The sequence below is a fragment of the Astatotilapia calliptera genome, chromosome 17 (assembly GCF_964374335.1).
Source record: "Astatotilapia calliptera chromosome 17, fAstCal68.1, whole genome shotgun sequence".
NCBI lineage: Eukaryota > Metazoa > Chordata > Actinopteri > Cichliformes > Cichlidae > Astatotilapia > Astatotilapia calliptera.
The window spans coordinates 27,276,502-27,297,487 of record NC_137438.1 but is presented as its reverse complement, the minus strand read 5'-3'; the positions used below and the strand labels follow the sequence as shown (position 1 = coordinate 27,297,487).

At 40.5% G+C, this 20,986-nt stretch overlaps 1 protein-coding gene across 3 annotated transcripts in view; it reads right to left on the bottom strand.

Moving 5' to 3' along the window:
- anks1b (ankyrin repeat and sterile alpha motif domain containing 1B) overlaps positions 1–20,986 on the bottom strand; it is a 276,143-nt gene that overhangs the window by 120,725 nt on the left and 134,432 nt on the right. For all 3 annotated transcript variants that reach the window (XM_026146086.2, XM_026146087.2, XM_080291511.1), the window contains one exon: positions 113–269. In XM_026146086.2, coding sequence (XP_026001871.1) covers positions 113–269 — 157 coding nt within the window. The remainder of the gene's footprint in view (positions 1–112; positions 270–20,986) is intronic.

The window sequence follows — 20,986 nt, the reverse complement described above, 5'->3', positions numbered from 1 at the left end:
AAGTAAGTATTATATTTACATAACCTAAATAAAAGGACACCTAAGTTTATAAATGCAAGTTACTGGACTGTTTTAGTATTTTAGGTGCCAGATACATGTGTAGCTATCCTACCATTGCGTGGACAGGCGTTGAGTCGTTGATTGATATCAAGAGAGGAGGGTTTGCGTGTGACAGCGGTGGTCACAGACTCATACGGGTTGTCCTCGTCTTCTGGAAGGAAAACATCCAGCGAAGGAGAAGTGACGATCTCTGCCGAACGCTTTGAATCCTGGGAGGGAGAAGAAGGAAAAAAAAAAAAAAAACACGGAAAGAGAAATGGTAGGGTAGTTTGTTAAACATATCATAATAGCCACCAACAAGAAAAATCTGATAGCTGTTTTTCTTTACACCACCATAATTTTACATGTTTTATTCAAATGATTCCACTGGAAGCTACCAGCCGCACTCCATTCATTATAAGACAAACACCACTAATTACATCATTAATTATGTACTTCAGCCAAACTGGTATTATACCCTTCCAGAGACCCATAGATGATGTGTCATGTTAATGAATGGTCTTTGAAAAGGGAAGTGAAGAAGCCTCTGATTGAGTCCAGCCAGGAATTCTTATTTTGTGACTTTTTAAAAGCAAGAGAGGGCAGATTTTTATTTTTATTTTTAAGACAAAAAGAGGTCTGTTAAGGGGCTAAAGTTCTTTTTGTTTGCCTTGGCCTGAGGTGCTTCATTACAAACAACAAAGGAAAATAACCACATCAGATCAGTAATGCGAGTTCAGCTCAAGGCTATCATTCAAGTCCAACCGTGTTCACACAATTGGATTATCATCAAAGGTTTAGGCCAGTCTTCTCTTAAAATAAAGGGTTGGGAAAAGTTTGAAGTTTCCTCGTTTCTTTAAAATCCGAAAGTCACTTTGGGGTTTTGTCCTCAATGTGATCGACAAGACTTTCCTGGAGCTTTTCCTTAACACAAAAGAGACAACTTTTCTCCCATATAATTGCTGTAACATTACTGCAGTTTTTACTTTAATCTTTGAAGGCTTAATGTGACGAATCTCATGAACGTGATCAAAATCCTTTAATAATAGGATAGGATAACCAAAGCCAAACCCTAACCTTGAAGTACAAACATACAAGGGGATACAAAAGCTTTATTTCAACTTATTAAATGTTGAGAGAGCAGGCTGCTGATCTTCTGATGGTGCAATAGCTTCAGGGTATGATCACATGGCGTGAAAATATTTATGCGTAAAAGAGGAAAGGAGTCACTAAGAAAAAGAGGACAGAGTTCATAAATTAAAGGTAAAAAAAAAAAAAAAAAGGCAGAATTAACCTGGAAATTTTTAATTGTTAGTTTTTCTGTTTGAAATACAAATTAAATTAATAAATAAATCAAAATCCAATTATTTGCAGGGTAAAAATAGCAGCGAAGTAAATGATTATCTTGATAGGCAAGGTTTTTAAGATGCACCTTGTGCAAGGGTTTACCCCTAACCCAGCTGAGGTTTCAAGTGTGAGAAATGAAATCAGCAAAACTTCATAACAAAGACAAAAAAGTTGTGTGAAAAAGAACAAGATACATCTTAACTGCTTTCACAGGAATTAAGAGCGCAAGCAGCAACCATAGTCAGCAGGTGTGTGTTAACATAATGCCACAATCTTCCCAGGAGTGAACATATCAGCAAAGTCACCCCAAGGTTAGACAATGCTCTGAGAAACTGCAAAAGTGTGTAAAGACAGCATTATGGGCAGCCCCCAGCAGCCAAGGTCTATTGGGTTTAGTCACCTGACCCAGCCCTGACTATAAGCGTTATCAAAAGGAAATGTTTTAAGCCTAATCTTAAAAATAGAATTCAAACTGGGAGCTGGTTCCACAGAAGAGAGGAGTAAAAGCTAAAGACAGCACGGCTTACGTTTGAAAAGTTGGATTTAAACAAACTACCTACTATTTTTGGAGTAATGTCCATAATGTTTGGCCATAATGCCCAGCACCATATATAGTAAAAACAAATATGAGCATATTAAAACTATTTAGCAAAATAACGAAGGTTAATAGAGGAGGACACAGGCTTGTTTGAAGTCCGCTATATACCAAAGTATTCTAGTGTCAAATGTGAGGCCATCTGTTTAAAAGCCAAAGCTTGGCCAAATTTGGGTCATGCAGCAGGACAGAGATCCCAAGCACAGCACGAATTGCAATGGCAAAGTTAAACTTACGACCTCAACTTCATTGAGATGCTGTGACGGGAACTGTGCATAAATGAATGCCCACAAACCTCAATGAACTGAAACAATGCTGTAAAGAAGAGTGGACCAAAATACCTTCACAATGATGTGAGAGATAAGTTCAAGTCGCTATTGCTAAAGGTGGCTCAAGGCTCAAGTGTCTTAAGGGTATTTGCAAACATTAAACTTTTGTCTTTGTAACATTTTTAACTTATTTAACGGACAACTAGTTTAGGTTTAAGGAATAGGGGAGTCCTTATTTCCATTCACAAATTTAACTTCTATCCTAATCAAACACATGAACTTGTTTGCCTCTACTTTCTCTCTTTAGGTTTCTCTCTAGTCCGTTAACAGAGCCAGGTTGGATTTTCTTTTCCCATTTCCCCAAAATAAAAGGTTAGAAATCCAAACTTGCACAATAAACTTAAAAGGTTCCTCTTGATTATTTCTTATCCGCCCCTTAATAGAAATTACAGGATACTCTTCATTCAATTCTCTCAATAAGTGCTGTTGGACACATTTGTGAGCCTTATTGTAATTCACTCTGACTAAACTGCAGAATGCCTGAAATGTCATTTGCATATTAAATGAGACAGATCATTGATTTTTAGCAAAATGAGGCTTGCAGCATTTTGAAAATCAGCTCTCATTTGAATAATTTAGAATCATAAATAAGGAAATGTTTCTGTGGGACCTTTATATAACAGCCTTGCTCTCTGGGTATTTCAGGAAAATTTCAGATTGCACTTTGTTGCGGCGCTGGTGAAAAGGTTGAGCCCCAAAGGGCTCAGATAGAGAGCTGAAGCCCAAAAGGTCCATTATCTGTGAGGCAGATGTGTACCAAGAAAGAATGAAAAACAAGAGAGAGTGATGTGAAGCAGGGGAAAAGGTTACAGGGGCGAGCGTCATTTCAGCCAAAAAGACAAAACATTTCTTTCCAGCGACTCAGCCTCTGGATGTCTGTCCTTTCCCTTAGACTCCATCATCATTTCTGAAGTGTCACTTGGCAACCTTCTCCAAGTTGTACTCTTACTAATGGGATCAGTGGTGAACGCTTCACTGTGTGTGTGGCTGCCCCTGTTCTCACCATTGCTTCATACATATTTCTAAACCCAATGACTTCATCTTTCCGTTCCTCTTCTCCTAATCTCTTTTCTAATTCAACAGCCATTACTCTTCTTGTCAGCATCTGCTACTACATTACCCACACTGCACCAGGCCATCAATCACACACTGAGCACACTCAAAACTGATTAATCATTCTAGCTTACAGAGCAATCAGTCCTTTGATGATTTCTCTCGCTCACACCTTCTGCACTCAGTCTGGGATTTATTTCACACCCCACTTCATTAAAAGGCCCACAAACTCAAAGTCCCTTGTTTTTTCTACCCCTTTTCCATCTCCATCAGCACTCGATTAGGCCGCCATTACCACTAATCCAGTCAGACCCAGTCAGACTTATGCGCCTTCAGTCCACAGGTGGCCCCGTCTCGGCTGACAGATTTGACGTGACAGCCTGGTTAGCTAGAGATTTCCCTCACGGAGCTGAAGGAAAGGTTGAGAGCACTCCAGTACAGCCATAAAGAGCCATTTCTGAGACATAAAGATTATTTTGACCATTAAAGGTGCAACAAATCATGTTCACATTGATTTTAAGACCGTACCAAACCATAACCACATATGGGTTTACACACCTCTATACCCCAAACCTTTATCAGCTTCACAGTAGAGCTGACGCTTTAATTTTTTTCTGATACGTCTCAAAGGTTATTGGATCAATTCAGATTGCAACAGCTATAGAAGTATAAAGGTGTTTTTGGTTTTTGTGATAGATTTACACTAGAAATAAAAGCTTGTTTCATAGAAAACATATAACAGTAACATATTCTCCCATTGAAAATAATTGCATTCAGAACAGGGCTGAGAACTGTTTTAAAAAGTAGCCTCTAAACGTTTATGGAAGATTCCACTTTTTATCTATTGTAAAACTCATTTTTGTCACTACACAGTCATGAGTAAAAATCAGGAAGCAAAACTTGTCATTATTACTGCAATAGCTTCTAAAAGCACAACCTGATTACTGCCTTTCTGCATGTATACATTGATTTACAACCTGGGGCCTCATTTATGTCACCGCATGTATGCTTACAGCAATCGGGCTGATTACTTCACAGCAACAATCAGTGGTACCCCTTACCCCGGGCTATAATATGAAAATGGAAGTTTGGTAGATGAATGCAATTTATTTATTTATTTATTTATTATATATTGTTATGGTAAATCTCACCTTCCTTGTGATTGGTGCCCATCACCAGCATTGTAATGACTGTATGAGAGCTGTCACTGGATTTATTTCCAGACTTGGCTAATTCACACAACCCATTGATTCATGATCCAAATGAGAATATGGCTGAAATTATTCATTTTTTTTTACTCATTGTTTGTTTTCAAATCACAACTGAGATTCCCATTAAAGCTGTCACTTTCTGTTATAAAGCTGATGGCTCCACTGCTTTAACTTGGAAAGATTTGCCATGTTTTCTGAAGAGCTGCCTACTCTCCCAGATTTGTGCCACAAATCAGTGTAGTGTTTCTCCTGACAAACCTGACTTTCAGCATCGCCGTCACACTTTTACTGCCTCAGTATTGATCTTCTGGGGTCCAGTAAAATCTCACTTTTTAATTTTTTTTTTAAGAGGCTCTACCTTTTGCGGTGGATTCGTTTAGATTGATGGTAAATGGAAAAAAAAGAGTTGACTTTTTCTTTAAAGAAGCAGCAAAATAGGCAACAAGAACATGCAATAATACAAACAAAAACCATCAGAATTGAGGTATACTATCATTGAAGTGACTAGTCAGTCTGTCAGGAAGGCAGCTGCTGAAAAGTAGATGGCATAATTTAATGTTTAAATAAATTTAACTGACTTTTTTGCATTACAAAATAAGTAAAGAAATAACTGGGATTTGAATAATGGGGAGCTGCGCTCATCTAGCACTGTGTCTAGCAACAATCCTGGCTTTACATGTAAGTACTGGTCACGGCAGATGGCTGCCCCTCCCTGAGCCTGGTTCTGCTGGAGGTTCCTTCCTATTAAAAGGGAGTTTTTCCTTCCCACTGTCGCCAAAGTGCTTACTCATAGGGGATTATTTGATTGTTGGGGTTCTCATTGTATGTATTATTGTAGGGTCTACCTTACAATGTATAGCACCTTGTGGTGACTGTTGTTGTGATTTGGCGCTGTATAAATAAAATTGAATTGAATTGAAGTATATTTACAATCACATAAGGCAGAAGTTTAACATATGCTTCTGTTGAATCATATAGAGAATTATAGATAAAGATAATTTTTTACTGTTATGTGACTGACAGCTAGTAAACTTACAACTTACGGATTTAAATTTAAGGGGAAAAATTATCCTCAAACATCAGGAATTCCTCTGCTTGCATTCTCCATTGCAGGCCCTCTTAGCTGTTTCCCATAGCCGGCATCATTACAAAAAGAATTTGGGCACTTTGTGTTAGAGCCCTGCAACTGTGGATGTCTTTACAAGAAGAACTGGGGAGAGCAGACTTTGCGTCTTCTTATAAAGCCATGGCTGCTGGAGACACCTAGGTGGAGTAGTCATTACTGTCATACATGTTTAAACTCTGGAAAATCAGGCACATGCAAAGTTGGTGTAATAAAATGTAGCATCTCCATGGACAAGCTCGTGCAGCTACAAAAATCATCTCAGCAAGGAGCGATCAACATTGGACCATTAGTCATACCTCAAAACGTATTTTTACGTAAAGTTGTTCTTGGTTGTTGTTTTTCTATAAGGATTGTTTTCTTATTCATTTATTTGTATTGTATTGACCTCACTGCCATATTATTTACCCTGTTTGTCCAAGTCTTATTCTGCTCTTACTTGCTTTTGTTTTAACTGTGTTTAATTTTCTTTTTGATTCTCGATTTTCAATCAGTGGCATTTCAATTTATTCTGCAAAGCATTTTGGATCTATGTTTTGAAAATTGAAGCATTATTATTACTATTAGTAGGAATGTAATCATACCAAAGGGGTTTTTCAGTGGGTCAGATTTGCCAGGAAATGCATGAGATTGCTCCAAAGCGCGAAGCTGGGAGGGGGCAGTACTTTAGAGCGAACGAAGATAAAGCTTTCCGAGTTACTGTTCACTTCCAGTGAACAGAGGTCCAAAACGAAACAGAGACAAGTGGAACCATTGTCCTTTTAAAAGGAAGTGTCAGAGTTCATAGGAAATTCAGTTGTGATCTGAAAATAAATAACTCGCATGGTAAATTTTGGTGGGAAAAGTTATGAATAATCTCAGCTACTGTCTCCATTGTTCACAGGAACAACGAGGATGTCATTCTGTATTCCAGAGCTTTTGAAACGCTACGAGCGGAGTCACACTGATTAATAGATGCACTGAAGAAAAGCATATGACAAAATCTCCAGAAAGAAATAATGAACGCTTTGCCCCACTAGCATCTGAAGGGAGGAAAAAACAAAATGAAAAGAAGTGATGGTGAAAACTGAAAGAATGGCAATAGTTAGAACTGTAACTAAATGTATTCCTTAAATGAATACAGGTATAAATAATCAATAATTGTATTGAAAAAGACCTATTTTTGTGCTGTAACTTGTGCTATACCCTTTGCTACCAGGTATAGCTACATTTCTCTCTTTCACTTCTACATCACCTTTTATTATTCCTGTTAAATCTCCAGCGTCCACCCTGGCTGCTTTGGCAGAAACAAGGCAAAAGAAAGGAGGTCAAATCTGACAGGTGTAATAAAAACCACAGCTTTGGATAAGACTAGAAACAGACAGCGAAAAGAGAAGGGAGAGGAAAACACAGGTAGATCAAAAGGACGCCAGGATCCTACTCAACACTTACTTTGGAGTTTGTGTCAGCGAATCCCGAGGAGATGAGCACGAGACAGAGAGACAGAGCGGGAAGAGGAAAATGACTTTGTGCTCAGGAACAGAAGCAGAGGAAGTGGGAGTGCGGTAAGTTAGGAGAAAGGATTTCCTCACGCACAAAGACGAAAAATGCACAGAAATGGGAGGCAACTCAGACAACGTGCTTGTTTTTTCTACACTAAAGTAAGCCAAAGAGAGACAAGAAAGCAAGCGATCCGGCTTCACTGAAAAGAGCAACAAACTTAAAGTTTGAGCAAGTCTCTCTACAGCACATGTCCCACCTATCTCAAACAGGACAGTCGGTGCCGAGAAATCTTTCGACAGAAGCCTAGGAGCACCTGAATGTGGAGATGAAATTAATCCGGCAGGGTGACAGCAGGTTTAGCTACCTGATATTCTGATGGTATTCTCCCATTTGTCCCTGGAGGTGATGGGGGGGTCAAAAAGCTTTAAAATGTGGTCAAAAAGGCTTCACGCAGAGAAGTGTGTGCTGTGCCTCCAACAAACAGACACACTCGGTCTTCATTCATATCCCTCCCTCTCTCTCTCGCTCTATCTTAAAGGGAAGAGATAGGACAGAGAAACTTGTGTCTGAGCTGAACAGGAAGAGAGCAGACAAACAGAGGCCTCCTCTGGCCACTAATTAGCAGGTCGTATGCAGCTCCCATCCAACTGCCAGGCCAGATTAAACGTCTGACAGTGTGCGTTTTGGGTGTGTGTGTGTCTATGTGCCTCCACATGTGGCCAGAAGATTGTTTCTGATTATATCTGTGTAATAATGCAGTGTGGCATTTGTACGTGTCTGTCTGCTGCAGATACAGTTTGGTGGGGGTTTTATGCGTGTGTGATCATGTCAGAGCTTTCATGCATATTTTGTGTGTTTTTCTCTGATTGAGTTTACTCTCGTTATGTATAGCATTTGTGTGTGCGTGCCTGTTTGCATGTGCGCAGGCCTGATAACCCAACCAGGAAATGTGCTGTTGCTTCTGTTACATCCGAGGAACTTAAATCCCAAATCTCTCTTTTTCAGTTAAACCCAGCGCTGTACCACCCAACAGCCAATCCACCACCCCACACTGTACACAGAGTTCACAGGCCATCAGATATGAATAGACGCTATAATTTGCTGGCATTTCCTCATGGAGACCATTTGATTAGAAAGAAAGAGGAGGGGTGAACACAAGAAAGGACAAAGGACACTCTGAGGGCCTGAGGGGTGCGGTCAGTAGAGGATACCAATAAAGAAAAGAGACAGAACGTGAAGAAAAATTAAGGCAGTTCAAAACTGAATGGGTATGTTCTTCTTTCTTGATAATCAAACATTGACCAAAATCCCATCTGGCAACCTGCAGAATGCTGTAAAAAAAAAAAAGCTGTATTTTAATTTTTTTTTAATCATTGCACAGGCACAATTGTATCCATTCTGTCAAAACTTCATCTCCATCTATGTGTTCTGTTGTGGGTTATGATTTGGGGGATTTGTTTCCCATACAATTCTACGAGAAAGCAATTAAGTACATCTCTAAAATTTCTATCCGGTCGTTAAGTCTGGCGTCACTAGCCATGTCTGGACCTAAACTCCGCTGCAGGTCCATATATCAAACGATCACTATGGCATTACTGAGAGTTGAAAAATTCTCTAAAGTCTTTCATCTTTAATAAAATTATCAGCGTTCTGCTCTACCAGGTGTAACAATTGAGTTTAACATCCAGGCATCCATGAAAACGGAATTTATGACATTTAACGGAGTTAGAAGTTAGCAGGAAGTTAGCTCGCTAGCTTCTATCTAAATACAATATAGCATGTCCTGACTGCGGGGTTTTGGAAACAAATTAAAAAGTACAGCTCTGTTATCATTTCCAACATAAATGACAACAGAAAACTAAACAGCAGTGACGTTTGTAGGGTTACTGAAGTTGGGCTAGCTGGTATATAATGATGTGCTACGTGACCGCTAGCGACACAGGTATGTTAGCATAATATAAACAAGCTAACTTTGCTGGAAGCTGGATGCTGTAAAAGGACCAAACTTCAGCCAGGAGAACAACTGAGATAATCCATCCACAATACGAGGTTAGTCATTCATATACTGGTGCATGGGCTGGGCTGTAGTTACATCCTAAGGTTTTAAAAACTGAGCTTAAATAAATGATTAGCGGTAATAAAAGCCGAGGGAGGTCAACAGTGATCACTGACTGTTTTAGGAGCTTTTTGAGATTAAATAGAAGAAAATACAAAACATTAAACATGTTAACAACACAAAAGCCATATTAAACGCAGACTACTTTAGGCCCGGAAGTAGGATTCATCACGTCATCACTTAACGACCGGATTACTGTTTGATCTCGGGTAATCACAAAAATAGGTAAGATATAGGGAGTATTTGATTGAGAATTAAAGGACAGAGTGAAGTAAATCTGAAACTGGAAAATAGAAGAAAAGGAAAGAAAAAGTCAGAGGTGCAGGTTGGTCCGATCAGCGAGCAAGGATTGCCTTGCAGAATTGGATTTCCCTCCATGGCTGGCTAATCCCTCAAAAATCAGCTAGCTGAGCCACCCATGGGACACCGACACTCACTCCACAGAAAATTACACCCTTCACATTCCCCATGTATTCTACTGTATTGAGCAAAGCTCTAACTGCGGCTTCCCTCGGCTCCACGCTTAATCCCACAGACACGGCAACCAGCTGGAGCAAGAGACTGCAGACAGAGAGCCACTGCTGTGTGACCAAACTTTTACTGCATTTAACTGCAGGTCCTTCAACTTTGGAGGAAGTTCTGAAGCAACAAAAGGCTGCTAAGGTGAGTGTGCGTTGCGTAACGGTGGGAGAAAAAAAGTTTGCAGCAGGAAGCACATTTAGTTTGGAGCTGAAATTAACTTCCCAGTTATTATTTTATTTCCCATGGCTGCATTTACACAACCTTACTGATAAACCAGAAGCAAAAACTGAAAGCTGATATCCCATTGTTTTCAAAGCTGTTTAAATATGAACAGATTAAAAAAAACAAAACAAATCTTTAACCGCTTAAGACCTGAACTCTTTTATGGCATGCATTTTCAATTTGTCTTTGCTATTTGGGCTGTTTGAGACCTCATGAATGTAAAAACAAAGAATTATGTGGGGGGTTTTTCCTGATTTTTGTTTCTGAGAAAAATGAGATCCACATTTTTACATTTCGATAGAACAGTGGCAGTATAATGTCCTTGTAAGTGGAAATCAGGCCCTTGTGGAGCAAAATTTAGTATTTTGGTCTAGACAACCCAAAATGTGATGTCCACATATGTGCACTCTAGGTCCTAGGAGGTTAATATAGTAGTTGATTTAAAAGTCTGATCTTGTGTTTGTTAATCACTGGCCAATATTACAAACATTTAAAACAGCTGAAAAAACAGAATTAAAGGCAATGCATATGTCAGCCCCAAGTGAGGCAACCATGCAGACTATGCCTGGTTTTTGCAGGGACTCATGGGAATGTTAATGTTGAAGTTGTCATGCTAGCAGTATTGTTATCATTCTTGCAGTGTTTGCTTTTTGATTGTTATGTTTGTGTGTAATATGTTTTTATGGCTGAGTGAAAACTGTTTTCTTCAAGCACAGGCCACCATGACTGAGGTTACCGCAGTGGTTGGAGACCACTAACCAGCCTTATGAAGAGCCACGAAAAAAAACATCCCTCCCAAAAGAAGGGCCATTGGACTTGACCTCTGTGAACACTTTTCCTGATCAGTTTATGAGCTCAGTCACTCATTTCGAGTCATACTGAAGGCTACGTCCACACGTACCTGGGTATTTTTGAAAACGCAGATTTTTCTATGTGTTTGCGCCTTTCGTCCACACGTAAACGGCATTTTCGGTCACTGAAAACTGAGATTTTTAAAAACGCCATCCAGGGTGGATATTTTCGAAAACTCCGTTTTTGCATTTACATGTGGACAAGGAAAACGGAGAAAACGCAGCGTCAAAGGTGTGCGCATTTTTTGACGTCACACTGTGCGCCACATTATTGTTTCAGTGAAATGAATTTCTACAATGGCGGACTTACACCAAATACTGTTACTCTCTGCAGTGTTTAAATGCTTACATATACACACACAGTTACTGTCCCTCCACACAGGACTCAGTTCTGTTTCTATGTGCAGATCTATCTTTGTTTAGTCTTTCCCACCGAGGCTTCTAGATTTCTGATTGGCCAACATTTCTACACGGTTAGGAATATATCGCCACCTGTTGCTTTGGCATGTTCCTAGCAGTGTTTTCCTTCGTTTTTGCGTTTACGTGTGGACAGGATTTTTTTTAAAAACAAAAACGGAAAATCTCCGTTTGCAAAAATACCCGTGTACGTGTGGACGTAGCCAAAGTCTATTTTGTAGATTTCCTGAGAGGAGGATAATCCAAGGATACGTTCATTGTCTAATGAAGTTGGACTGACAAAATGTCAGTTAATAAATGTGTGGTTTCACAGTCAGTTCACAGTCACGTCCAGCATACAAAACAGGATTTTATTCACCAGGGTGTCATCACAGTACCTATGTCCATCTTTTATACCGCCTATCAGCTTGATGTTTGCTTTATTACACTTAATTTATTTTAGTGCACAAGAATGATTTTCAGTGCAGACCTAAAATGATGTGAGACAGGGGCACAAAGTAGTGGAGCCAGTGGCTCCTTGGCACTGGCTTCACTACTTGGCAGCTATATTGGTGAGGATATAGCTGTCAAACACTAAATCTTTGTATTCAGACTGAATTAGCAAACACTATATCCATTTAAAATCAGCATGCTGGGTTTGGTATGATGGTACACTAAGCAACTGCAACCTCATAAATATATTTATGTAAAAATCAAGAAATTCCTTTAACAGAGAGCGGTTCTTTTCCAGAAACTCATAATCTCCCGAGATTAGACCAAGCTAAACATGATGAAGCATCATCTGCAACTGCCTCACATCTCTCGACAAAGTTCATTCCCCTTTTTTTAGCAGAGTGTAAATCGCTCAAAATGACAAATACCTATCATCATAGGTTTTTTTTGCATAACTGTGCTGCCAGAGGCAAAATAACAGAGACAGACGTTTCCTGCCAACATCATTAGCCCTCGCGTCATGTGGGGCCACAACAGTGTTTTGTATGAAAATAATTTCCATCAATATGTTACACAAATACACGGATACAAATGATGTTTGTTTAAATATGAACTCGGTACGATCAGTCATCTTATTTGCCTGTAAAGCCTTCTAACCACATCTTTAATTCCTTTGTAAACAAGAACACAGAAAGCAAATTTACCCTTATCTCGCTCTGTCACCTGTGTGTAGGATTGTCCCTTAATCTCTTTAACGCGAGCTCATTTGAACTGGAACACAACATAATTTGCACACATTTAACAGTCTCTGCATAAGCGTACTGTGTTTTCAATGCCTTGCTCAAGGGCATCAACACTACAGGAAGGGTTGCTGTGCTGCACCGTATTATAAAACCAACACTGCAGTAAAAAAAAAAAAAAAAAAAAAAAAAAAATTCCTGCTGGTGGCTTTTCTTTGAGCTTCTATTCCCCTCTCGGCAGCTTTCTCTGCCTTTTCCTGTTTACCTCAAGAATAGTGAGATATGTGATACTCCGACGGGATGTAAAACTACACACAAACAAGCGCACGCATCCACAGCACATCTTCATGGAGTCAAGGGCATTATAGGTTTGTGCCAGTCTATTTCAGGTGAAATATGACAGCACCTATATGTGTCTTTTGAGTTATTTTGACAGCCTTGTAGCATCCCCGGTTGAAAAGATGGTCTCTCAAACTGATGGTTCACAATCCTTTTATTAAACAGCCGTGTATGTGAACACACCGTAAGAGCTACAACATACAGAATAAAAGACTATTAGTAAATCAAACAGTGTGTTACCTTTAACCTTTTGACTTATTCATTAATCACAAATTAATTCTCCTTACCTTACATAACAAATAACACTAAAACTTGTAAATTATTGCATATAACAGGGAAATCGTTGCATCGCTGCCTAAACATGACGAGGTACGTTAGCGCCCTCTAGTGGGTGAAAACTTAGCCTTTATGCTTAGTAGCGGTCAGCAGCTATATGCTCCGTAAAACAACAAAATACATATCTACAGGACAAACTTTGTTACAAACCTTGTTCCCTCATCAACCAGGTGCTAAGAAACTGCTTTCGACTCAGTGTTGCACCTTAATAGCCGTTCTTTTTCCCATTCCCGTCCATTAACCATAGAGCACACCTTCTCTCTGTGCATTAAAACTCGCGCTTCTGCCATATGGTTTACGCCACTTGATTTACGGCACCTTGTCGCTCTGTGACTTTCAAAATAAAAGCATTCACTCCAACAATATAATAGCCACTCATAAGTTTACAAAACACTTTACCAAATATTAATGAGGTCATTTACACTCCCACCAAATCATTAAGAGCTTAACTGGGAATTAACTGAAGCGATAATGATTTCCTAATGAAGAAATGACCCGTAACCATTAAACTGTATGATAACACATAGTTCCATTGAACCTTTAACTTTAGAATACAGTTAAACAGTCTCTAATAGCAAAACCAGTTTCTGCACTGGGCGTTCCACTATAGAACGTTTACTTGAACATTGTCCCTTCTCAGTCTTCCTTTCTCCGAAGCAAATCCTTACTTTTCTTACAAGTCCGTCTTTGTCAGTTACTGTGTCCACTACACGTGCTAATCTCCATTCATTGCGGGGTAGATCATCCATCTTCTCCATGACAACATCTCCAACTTTCAAGTTTCTCCTTGGAGTGTGCCATTTCTGTCTTGTTGCGATGTTGGATAGATACTCCCTTTTCCAACGTGACCAAAACTGTTCTGATAAGTACTGCACCTGCCGCCACCTTTTACGTGCGTAAATATCCTCTTTGATGAATGTGCCTGGAGGGGGCAGGGATATCTTTGATTTCATAGTAAGCAGGTGATTTGGCGTCAAGGGCTCTGGGCTGCTTGGGTCACTTAGGTTGTCCACCGTTAGAGGCCTGCTGTTGACAATCGCCATTGCCTCATAAAAGAATGTCCTTAACGATGCGTCATCCATTCTGCCAGATGAAAGTGAAATTGTGAAGCGCAGAATGTTTCGAACTGTCCTGATTTGTCTTTCCCATACACCTCCTGTATGGCTTGAATGAGGAGTGTGCATTTTGAAGTCACACTGCTTCTCTGCAAGAAATGTGGTAATGCGATTGGAGTCCACTTGTTTTAAAGCTTCTTGTAGCTCATTTTTGGCTCCGACAAAGTTGCTTCCTTGATCGCATCTAATCTCACTGACTGCTCCTCTTATGGCTATAAAACAGCGGAGCGCATTGATAAAGGCGTCTGTAGTCATGTTGTCCAACATTTCTATGTGCACTGCTCTGCAGCAAAGGCATGTAAAAAGAAGTCCATAACGCTTGTGCTCTTTGCGAGCTTGTTTGGTTAGAAAAGGACCAAAACAGTCCATTCCACAGAATGTAAAGGGTGGAGATGGATCTAAGCGCTGCGTTGGGAGATCAGACATCTTTTGTTCCTCTGTGCCTCTTCTGAGTTTGCGACACTTCACACAGTGGTGTATAAAATTTGCTACGGCCTTGTTGATGCCTGGAATCCAAAATCCATTCACTCTGATCTCATTGATTGTAAAACCTTTCCCTTGGTGCTGCACCTTACTGTGGAAATGATCTATTATTAGTTGAGTGACATGGTGACCTTTTGGAACTATCACTGGGTGTTTCAGTATTGAGGAGAATGAAGCATCTTTAAGTCTTCCTCCCACCTTAAGGAGTCCATCAGTATCAAGAAAAGTGTCCATTTGAAACAGTTTACTTTTGTGTGGAAGTGGTTTCCCGTTCTTTAGCAACCTTATCTCCTCTGCATATTCACTTGCTTGTGTGTCTCTTAGAATAACACATTGTGCATTTTGTCTTTCTTGTACTGTACTGTGGCCTGTTGTTTTGTCTCCCTTGGCACAGCGAATGAGTCGAGCTATGGCTTGGGTGGCTTTGTACCATGAGGAAAACTTTGTTAACTTGTCTGATAAACCTTTTTTCTCTGTTTTGAGCGTGTTCAGTGCCTGCACCTTCTTAACCTCTGGGTCTCCAAGTGGTATGTTCATGTCGATGTCAGCAGGTGGAGGTATTTCCTTTTCCCATAGAAGCTGTGGCCCTTTGAACCAGTTGGATATGATGAGCTTACTTGCACCTGAACCTCTAGAGGCAATGTCTGCAGGATTTTCCTCAGAAGGGACATATCTCCACTGCTGGGGAGAGCTGTTGAGCCTTATCCTCTGAACTCTATTGGAGACAAATGTGTGAAAACGTCTTGCATCATTATTAATGTAGCCTAAAACTACCTTAGAGTCCGTCCAGAAATACTCTTCTATCTGTGTCAATCCAAGCTCATCTTTTAACATGCTACTTACAGTAATGGAGACAACAGCAGCGGTCAGTTCGAGTCTTGGTATTGTTGTTACCTTGATGGGAGCAACTCTGGTCTTTGCTGTGACTAAAGCACAATGCACTTTATCATCTTTGTTTACATGTCTTAAGTACGAACACTGACCATAGCCGTATGAACTTGCATCAGAAAAGTGATGCAACTCTGTTTTTACAATTGGGCCAAAGTCTTTAGGGACATAACAGCGTGGTATTACGATTTTCTCTAAGTTCTTCAAGTCACTGTTCCAGTTATCCCACATTGGCCTTAATTCGCTTGGAAGGGGATCATCCCAGCCTGTGCCTTGTTTGCATGTCTCTTGAAGCACTCTTTTGCCTGTTAGTACAAAAGGAGAGATGAATCCCAATGGGTCATAAAGGGATGCAACCATAGATAGGATGCCACGCCTTGTGGCAGGTTGAACATTGGGGTGAAAACGAAACCTGAGTGTGTCTGAGCCAATGTGCCAGTGAATGCCTAGTGCTCTTTCAAGTTTAGAGTCATTAAACGCCAGGTCACATGCTTGCTGTGGGGAGGCACGTTCAGATGCTGGAATGCTTTCTAACACAGTTTTGTCATTACTTACAAACTTGTGTAGTCTGAGGCCACCTGACGCACAGAGTGTCTGAGCCTCCTGAGCGAGCTGTATTGCTTCTTTGACACTTGGAGTGCTCGTCACACCATCGTCCACATAGAAATCCTTCATTATAAATTGAGATGCAAGAGGAAATTGTGTCTCGTTTTCTTTAGCAAGATACTTTAATCCATAATTTGCACACCCTGGTGAGGACGTAGCACCGAAAAGGTGCACCTTCATCCGAAACTCTTGGGGCTCAGTGTTCATTGCGCCGATTTTCCACCATAAAAATCTTAAATAGTCTCTGTCTGCTTCATACACGTGAAATTGGTGGAACATTTTTTCAATGTCACATAATAATGCAACTTGATGCCTTCTAAACCTGATGAGAACACCATTAAGGCTATTCAGCAAATCTGGGCCTGACAGCAAATGATCATTAAGACTGGTACCTCTGTATTTTGCGGAGGCGTCAAACACTACTCTGAGTTTGTCTGGTTTTTGGGGGTGATATATCCCGTGGTGAGGAATATACCATCTTTCTCCTTCTTTAGCTTCATTCTGCACTTCCTCTGCATCACCCCTTTCCAATATTTCACTCATGAACTTTATATACTGTTCCTTGTACCTTTGGTCTTTTGACAGTTTGGTTTTGAGGCTTTGAAGCCGCACAGTGGCCATTTGCTTATTGTCTGGTAGGAGGGGTCTCTCCTTAAATGGAAGTGGCATTTCATAATGTCCTTCAGTGTTTTTGTAAATGCCTTCCTTTAACATGTTGAGAAAGAGAATGTCATCTTGAGACACTGACTTGTTATCCTTGTCGTTATCCTTAAAGTCAGACTCAAGGACCTTGATTACATCAGCTGGAGTCACTAGGGGAAGCTCCTTAACTGCAACTCTGTGACACACAGTAGACATGCTAGAAGAGTCACCATAAGATGATGTCGGGCCTACAATACTCCAGCCCAATGCTGTGCGAACTGCATAGGGTTCGTTCTCGCCTCCTAAGATTACCTGCTTTGGAGCTAATGCCTTAGAGCAACTGTAGCCAATTAAAAGGCCGACTTCACATTCTAGCTGTGGAGGAATCTCGTTCCTTATTTCCTTGAGATGATTCCACCGCCTTGCCGTTTCACAGGTAGGAATGTGAGAGCGGTTAACTGGTATACATTCTTTAGTGTAAGCGGGAGGGAGTTCAATCATTTCTGAGGAGTTATAGCCTCTTACCTTGAGACCTGAGATGCGTTCGCTTGGCACAACAACATCCTTACCAAGCAGTGTAGTGAGTTTCAACCTTATTGGGGTAGCCTTAGCTTGGAGGTTATTAGACACATCTTGGTCAATGAACACGGTGTCACTTTGCGTGTCTAGGAGGGCATAAACAAGCCTTTCTGTACCTGGATGTTGCTCTGAAGAAACCCATACTGGTAGAATCATGGAGGTGCTCACGCACTGTTCACTGGCTTCTGCATTCAGAGACAGGGTGGTTGCAGCCTGTTCTGTGCTGATCTGAGTTTGTGGCTGGTTTGAGGCTGATTTATCATTGTTATAGTTGAAGTCGTGCAGACAGGTAGGATGTTTTTTCTTACACACTTCACATACAAGTCTGTAATTACAGTTCTTTGCGCTGTGTCCGGGTTTAAGACAACCATAACAGAGTTTTTTCTCCTTTATATATTTCCTTCGTTCCTCAAGCAATATTCCATTGAACTGTGGACAACTGTGAAGTTTATGTCCGTTGTTTTGACAGAACATGCATGGGGCCTTAACATTTGGACCTTTATTTTCAGTCTCAGTTATCGCCTGGGTATGGAGAACACTAGAGGTGGGCCTTTTGTCCTTTTGGCAGCCCTTACCAGTGTCTGTGGTGAAGTTTACAGAGTGGAGAGCCTGAAATGATGTAATCGGGTTGCACATGATCTCTGCTTCAGAAGACATGAACTTGGCAAAGTCCTTTAAACCTGGAAACTTCCCACTTTCTTTCATAAACTGAGTGGCCTGACGATTCCAACTTGCAGCCGCCCAGTTTGGTAACTTTTGAACGAGTTTTTGGTTCTCCTCACAATCGTTGAGAATGCTTAAGCCTTCAATGTGGGGCATGGCCTCGTGACATGTTTGAATGAAATCAGCAAATGCCCTGAATCCTGTGGAGTCATTTGTTTGGATCTTTGGCCATTTTGCCAGTCTTTCTCTGAAAGCCCTCTGTACCACAAATGGATGTCCATACCTGTGGTTGAGACGCTCCCATGCATCTCTGTATGCTTCACTGTCGTTTCTATAGAAGATGCCATCAAGCGTTTGTCGAACTGGACCTCCTATGTATTTCTTTAAGTAGTGCAGTTTGTCAGCAGGTGAGATGTTCCTTTTATCAATGAGAGCAGTAAAGGAAGCTTTCCACTCTATGAATTGTATTGGGTCACCTGTGAACGTGGAGGGCTCTGGCACTGGCAGTCTGTTCAATGCAACACTATCCAGTACTGCTTGTGCTAAGTAGAGGACATCTGTTTGTGGAAGTGAGGCAGACACTACATTGTTGTCAGGGACTTTACTGAGATTAGAAACTGTGGGGGCTTTCTGAGCAGTGTTTCTATAGTCAACATCAGAGGCACTGATTTCACTCTTTATCTCAGTGTCATAGGTCCTTAGTCTAGCTCGTGCAGCCTTTAACTCCTTTTCAGCCTTCAGTTTCTCTAGCTCACGCCTTTGAGATTCGAGCTCCTTTCTTTGCCTTTCTTCTAAAAGCTGAATCTTTCCTTTTGTTTTTCCTCCTCTAATAACACCTCATACTCTGCTTCTTTGGCTGCTAACTCTGCTGCAGCCTCTGCTCTTTTAACAGCTACTACTGACATTGCAGAGTATGACTTACTGGCAGAAGAGTTTTTACTTGAGTGCGTGACTGAGGAACTGTAAATGGACTGAGCATAGTCTGGCTCAAGAAGCTCACGGAGACGTATCTTTACCTTGTCCCTATCATAGTCATCTATGCCTGAGAGTCTTTCATGAGCAATCTTGATAATGTCTCTGGTGACTGCTTCACATGCGTCTATGAGTCGCCTTGTGCCACTCGAGGGAGTAATGTTTTCTCTAATTTCCATATACAACTTTATGACATTCTCCTTTTCATTCTCTAACATGTCCATGAGTGAAGCAATTTGATTGTTTGTTAAGTCTCCTTTTAATTGCTCTCGTGTTTTACGTACTTGTTTTTTCCATTCATCATAAACTTTGAGAAGCCGTTTTTCTTTCTTGTGGGCCTCCTCCTCCTGATACGCTTGCATTTTTTCAGTAGGCCTCCTTCGACGAACAGAGTGTGGAGGCTCCTCTTCCTCATTGGCCTTGGGATCCTCCGCAAACTCTGTCTCTTCTTCAGATGCTTCCATGCTGAGGACGGGGCAATTTAGTTGACCATCAGATCCCAGAAGACTTTGTGTGGAGCTGTGGAACTGGGACCTCGATGCTGAGCGTGGGATGGAGCTCTTCTCAGCTGGGGTCAAGCTCTTACTGTAGCATCCCCGGTTGAAAAGATGGTCTCTCAAACTGATGGTTCACAATCCTTTTATTAAACAGCCGTGTATGTGAACACACCGTAAGAGCTACAACATACAGAATAAAAGACTATTAGTAAATCAAACAGTGTGTTACCTTTAACCTTTTGACTTATTCATTAATCACAAATTAATTCTCCTTACCTTACATAACAAATAACACTAAAACTTGTAAATTATTGCATATAACAGGGAAATCGTTGCATCGCTGCCTAAACATGACGAGGTACGTTAGCGCCCTCTAGTGGGTGAAAACTTAGCCTTTATGCTTAGTAGCGGTCAGCAGCTATATGCTCCGTAAAACAACAAAATACATATCTACAGGACAAACTTTGTTACAAACCTTGTTCCCTCATCAACCAGGTGCTAAGAAACTGCTTTCGACTCAGTGTTGCACCTTAATAGCCGTTCTTTTTCCCATTCCCGTCCATTAACCATAGAGCACACCTTCTCTCTGTGCATTAAAACTCGCGCTTCTGCCATATGGTTTACGCCACTTGATTTACGGCACCTTGTCGCTCTGTGACTTTCAAAATAAAAGCATTCACTCCAACAATATAATAGCCACTCATAAGTTTACAAAACACTTTACCAAATATTAATGAGGTCATTTACAAGCCTATAGCTGCAGTCTAGAGGGGCATAACGCCATTAACAGGCACCAAGTGTAAGCACAGAGCTGCGTCACGTCCCATCGAGAGACGGGAGCGAGAGCGGGAAATGAAAGCAAAATCAAATCAAATTAAAAGAGAACATAATAATAATCAATTAGTCTAATTCAATGTTTTGAATGACAGAATTTCTGTTTTCAGCCAATTAAATGAATGATAATTAACTGGAAAAACAGGATTAAAATCCACAGAGCAAACAGCATCATCCGCTATTCACTCCGAGCAAAAATTTATAACACTTTTGTTCACATCTTTGTCTCAATTCATACAATCCTCACACACACGCGCACACATTTGCAGGCACTGCAGAGTTTTAGACGTCTCAGATACGGACTGCAAGAAGTAATTATTTGCTTGATCGTTTAGTCTGCTAATTATTTTCTTGATAAATTAATTTTGTCTATAGTAAATATCAAGAAAATAGCCACCACATTTTCCTGGATCTATTACTGACTTTTAATTTAATTTTACAAGTCCAAAATGAGATAATTTAATTTTCTCCAAAGGTTCTATTAGACATCAAACGTCAAATCTGAAAAGCTGGAGCTGAAAAAAGAAATCCTACTAAAATAATTAAACACATC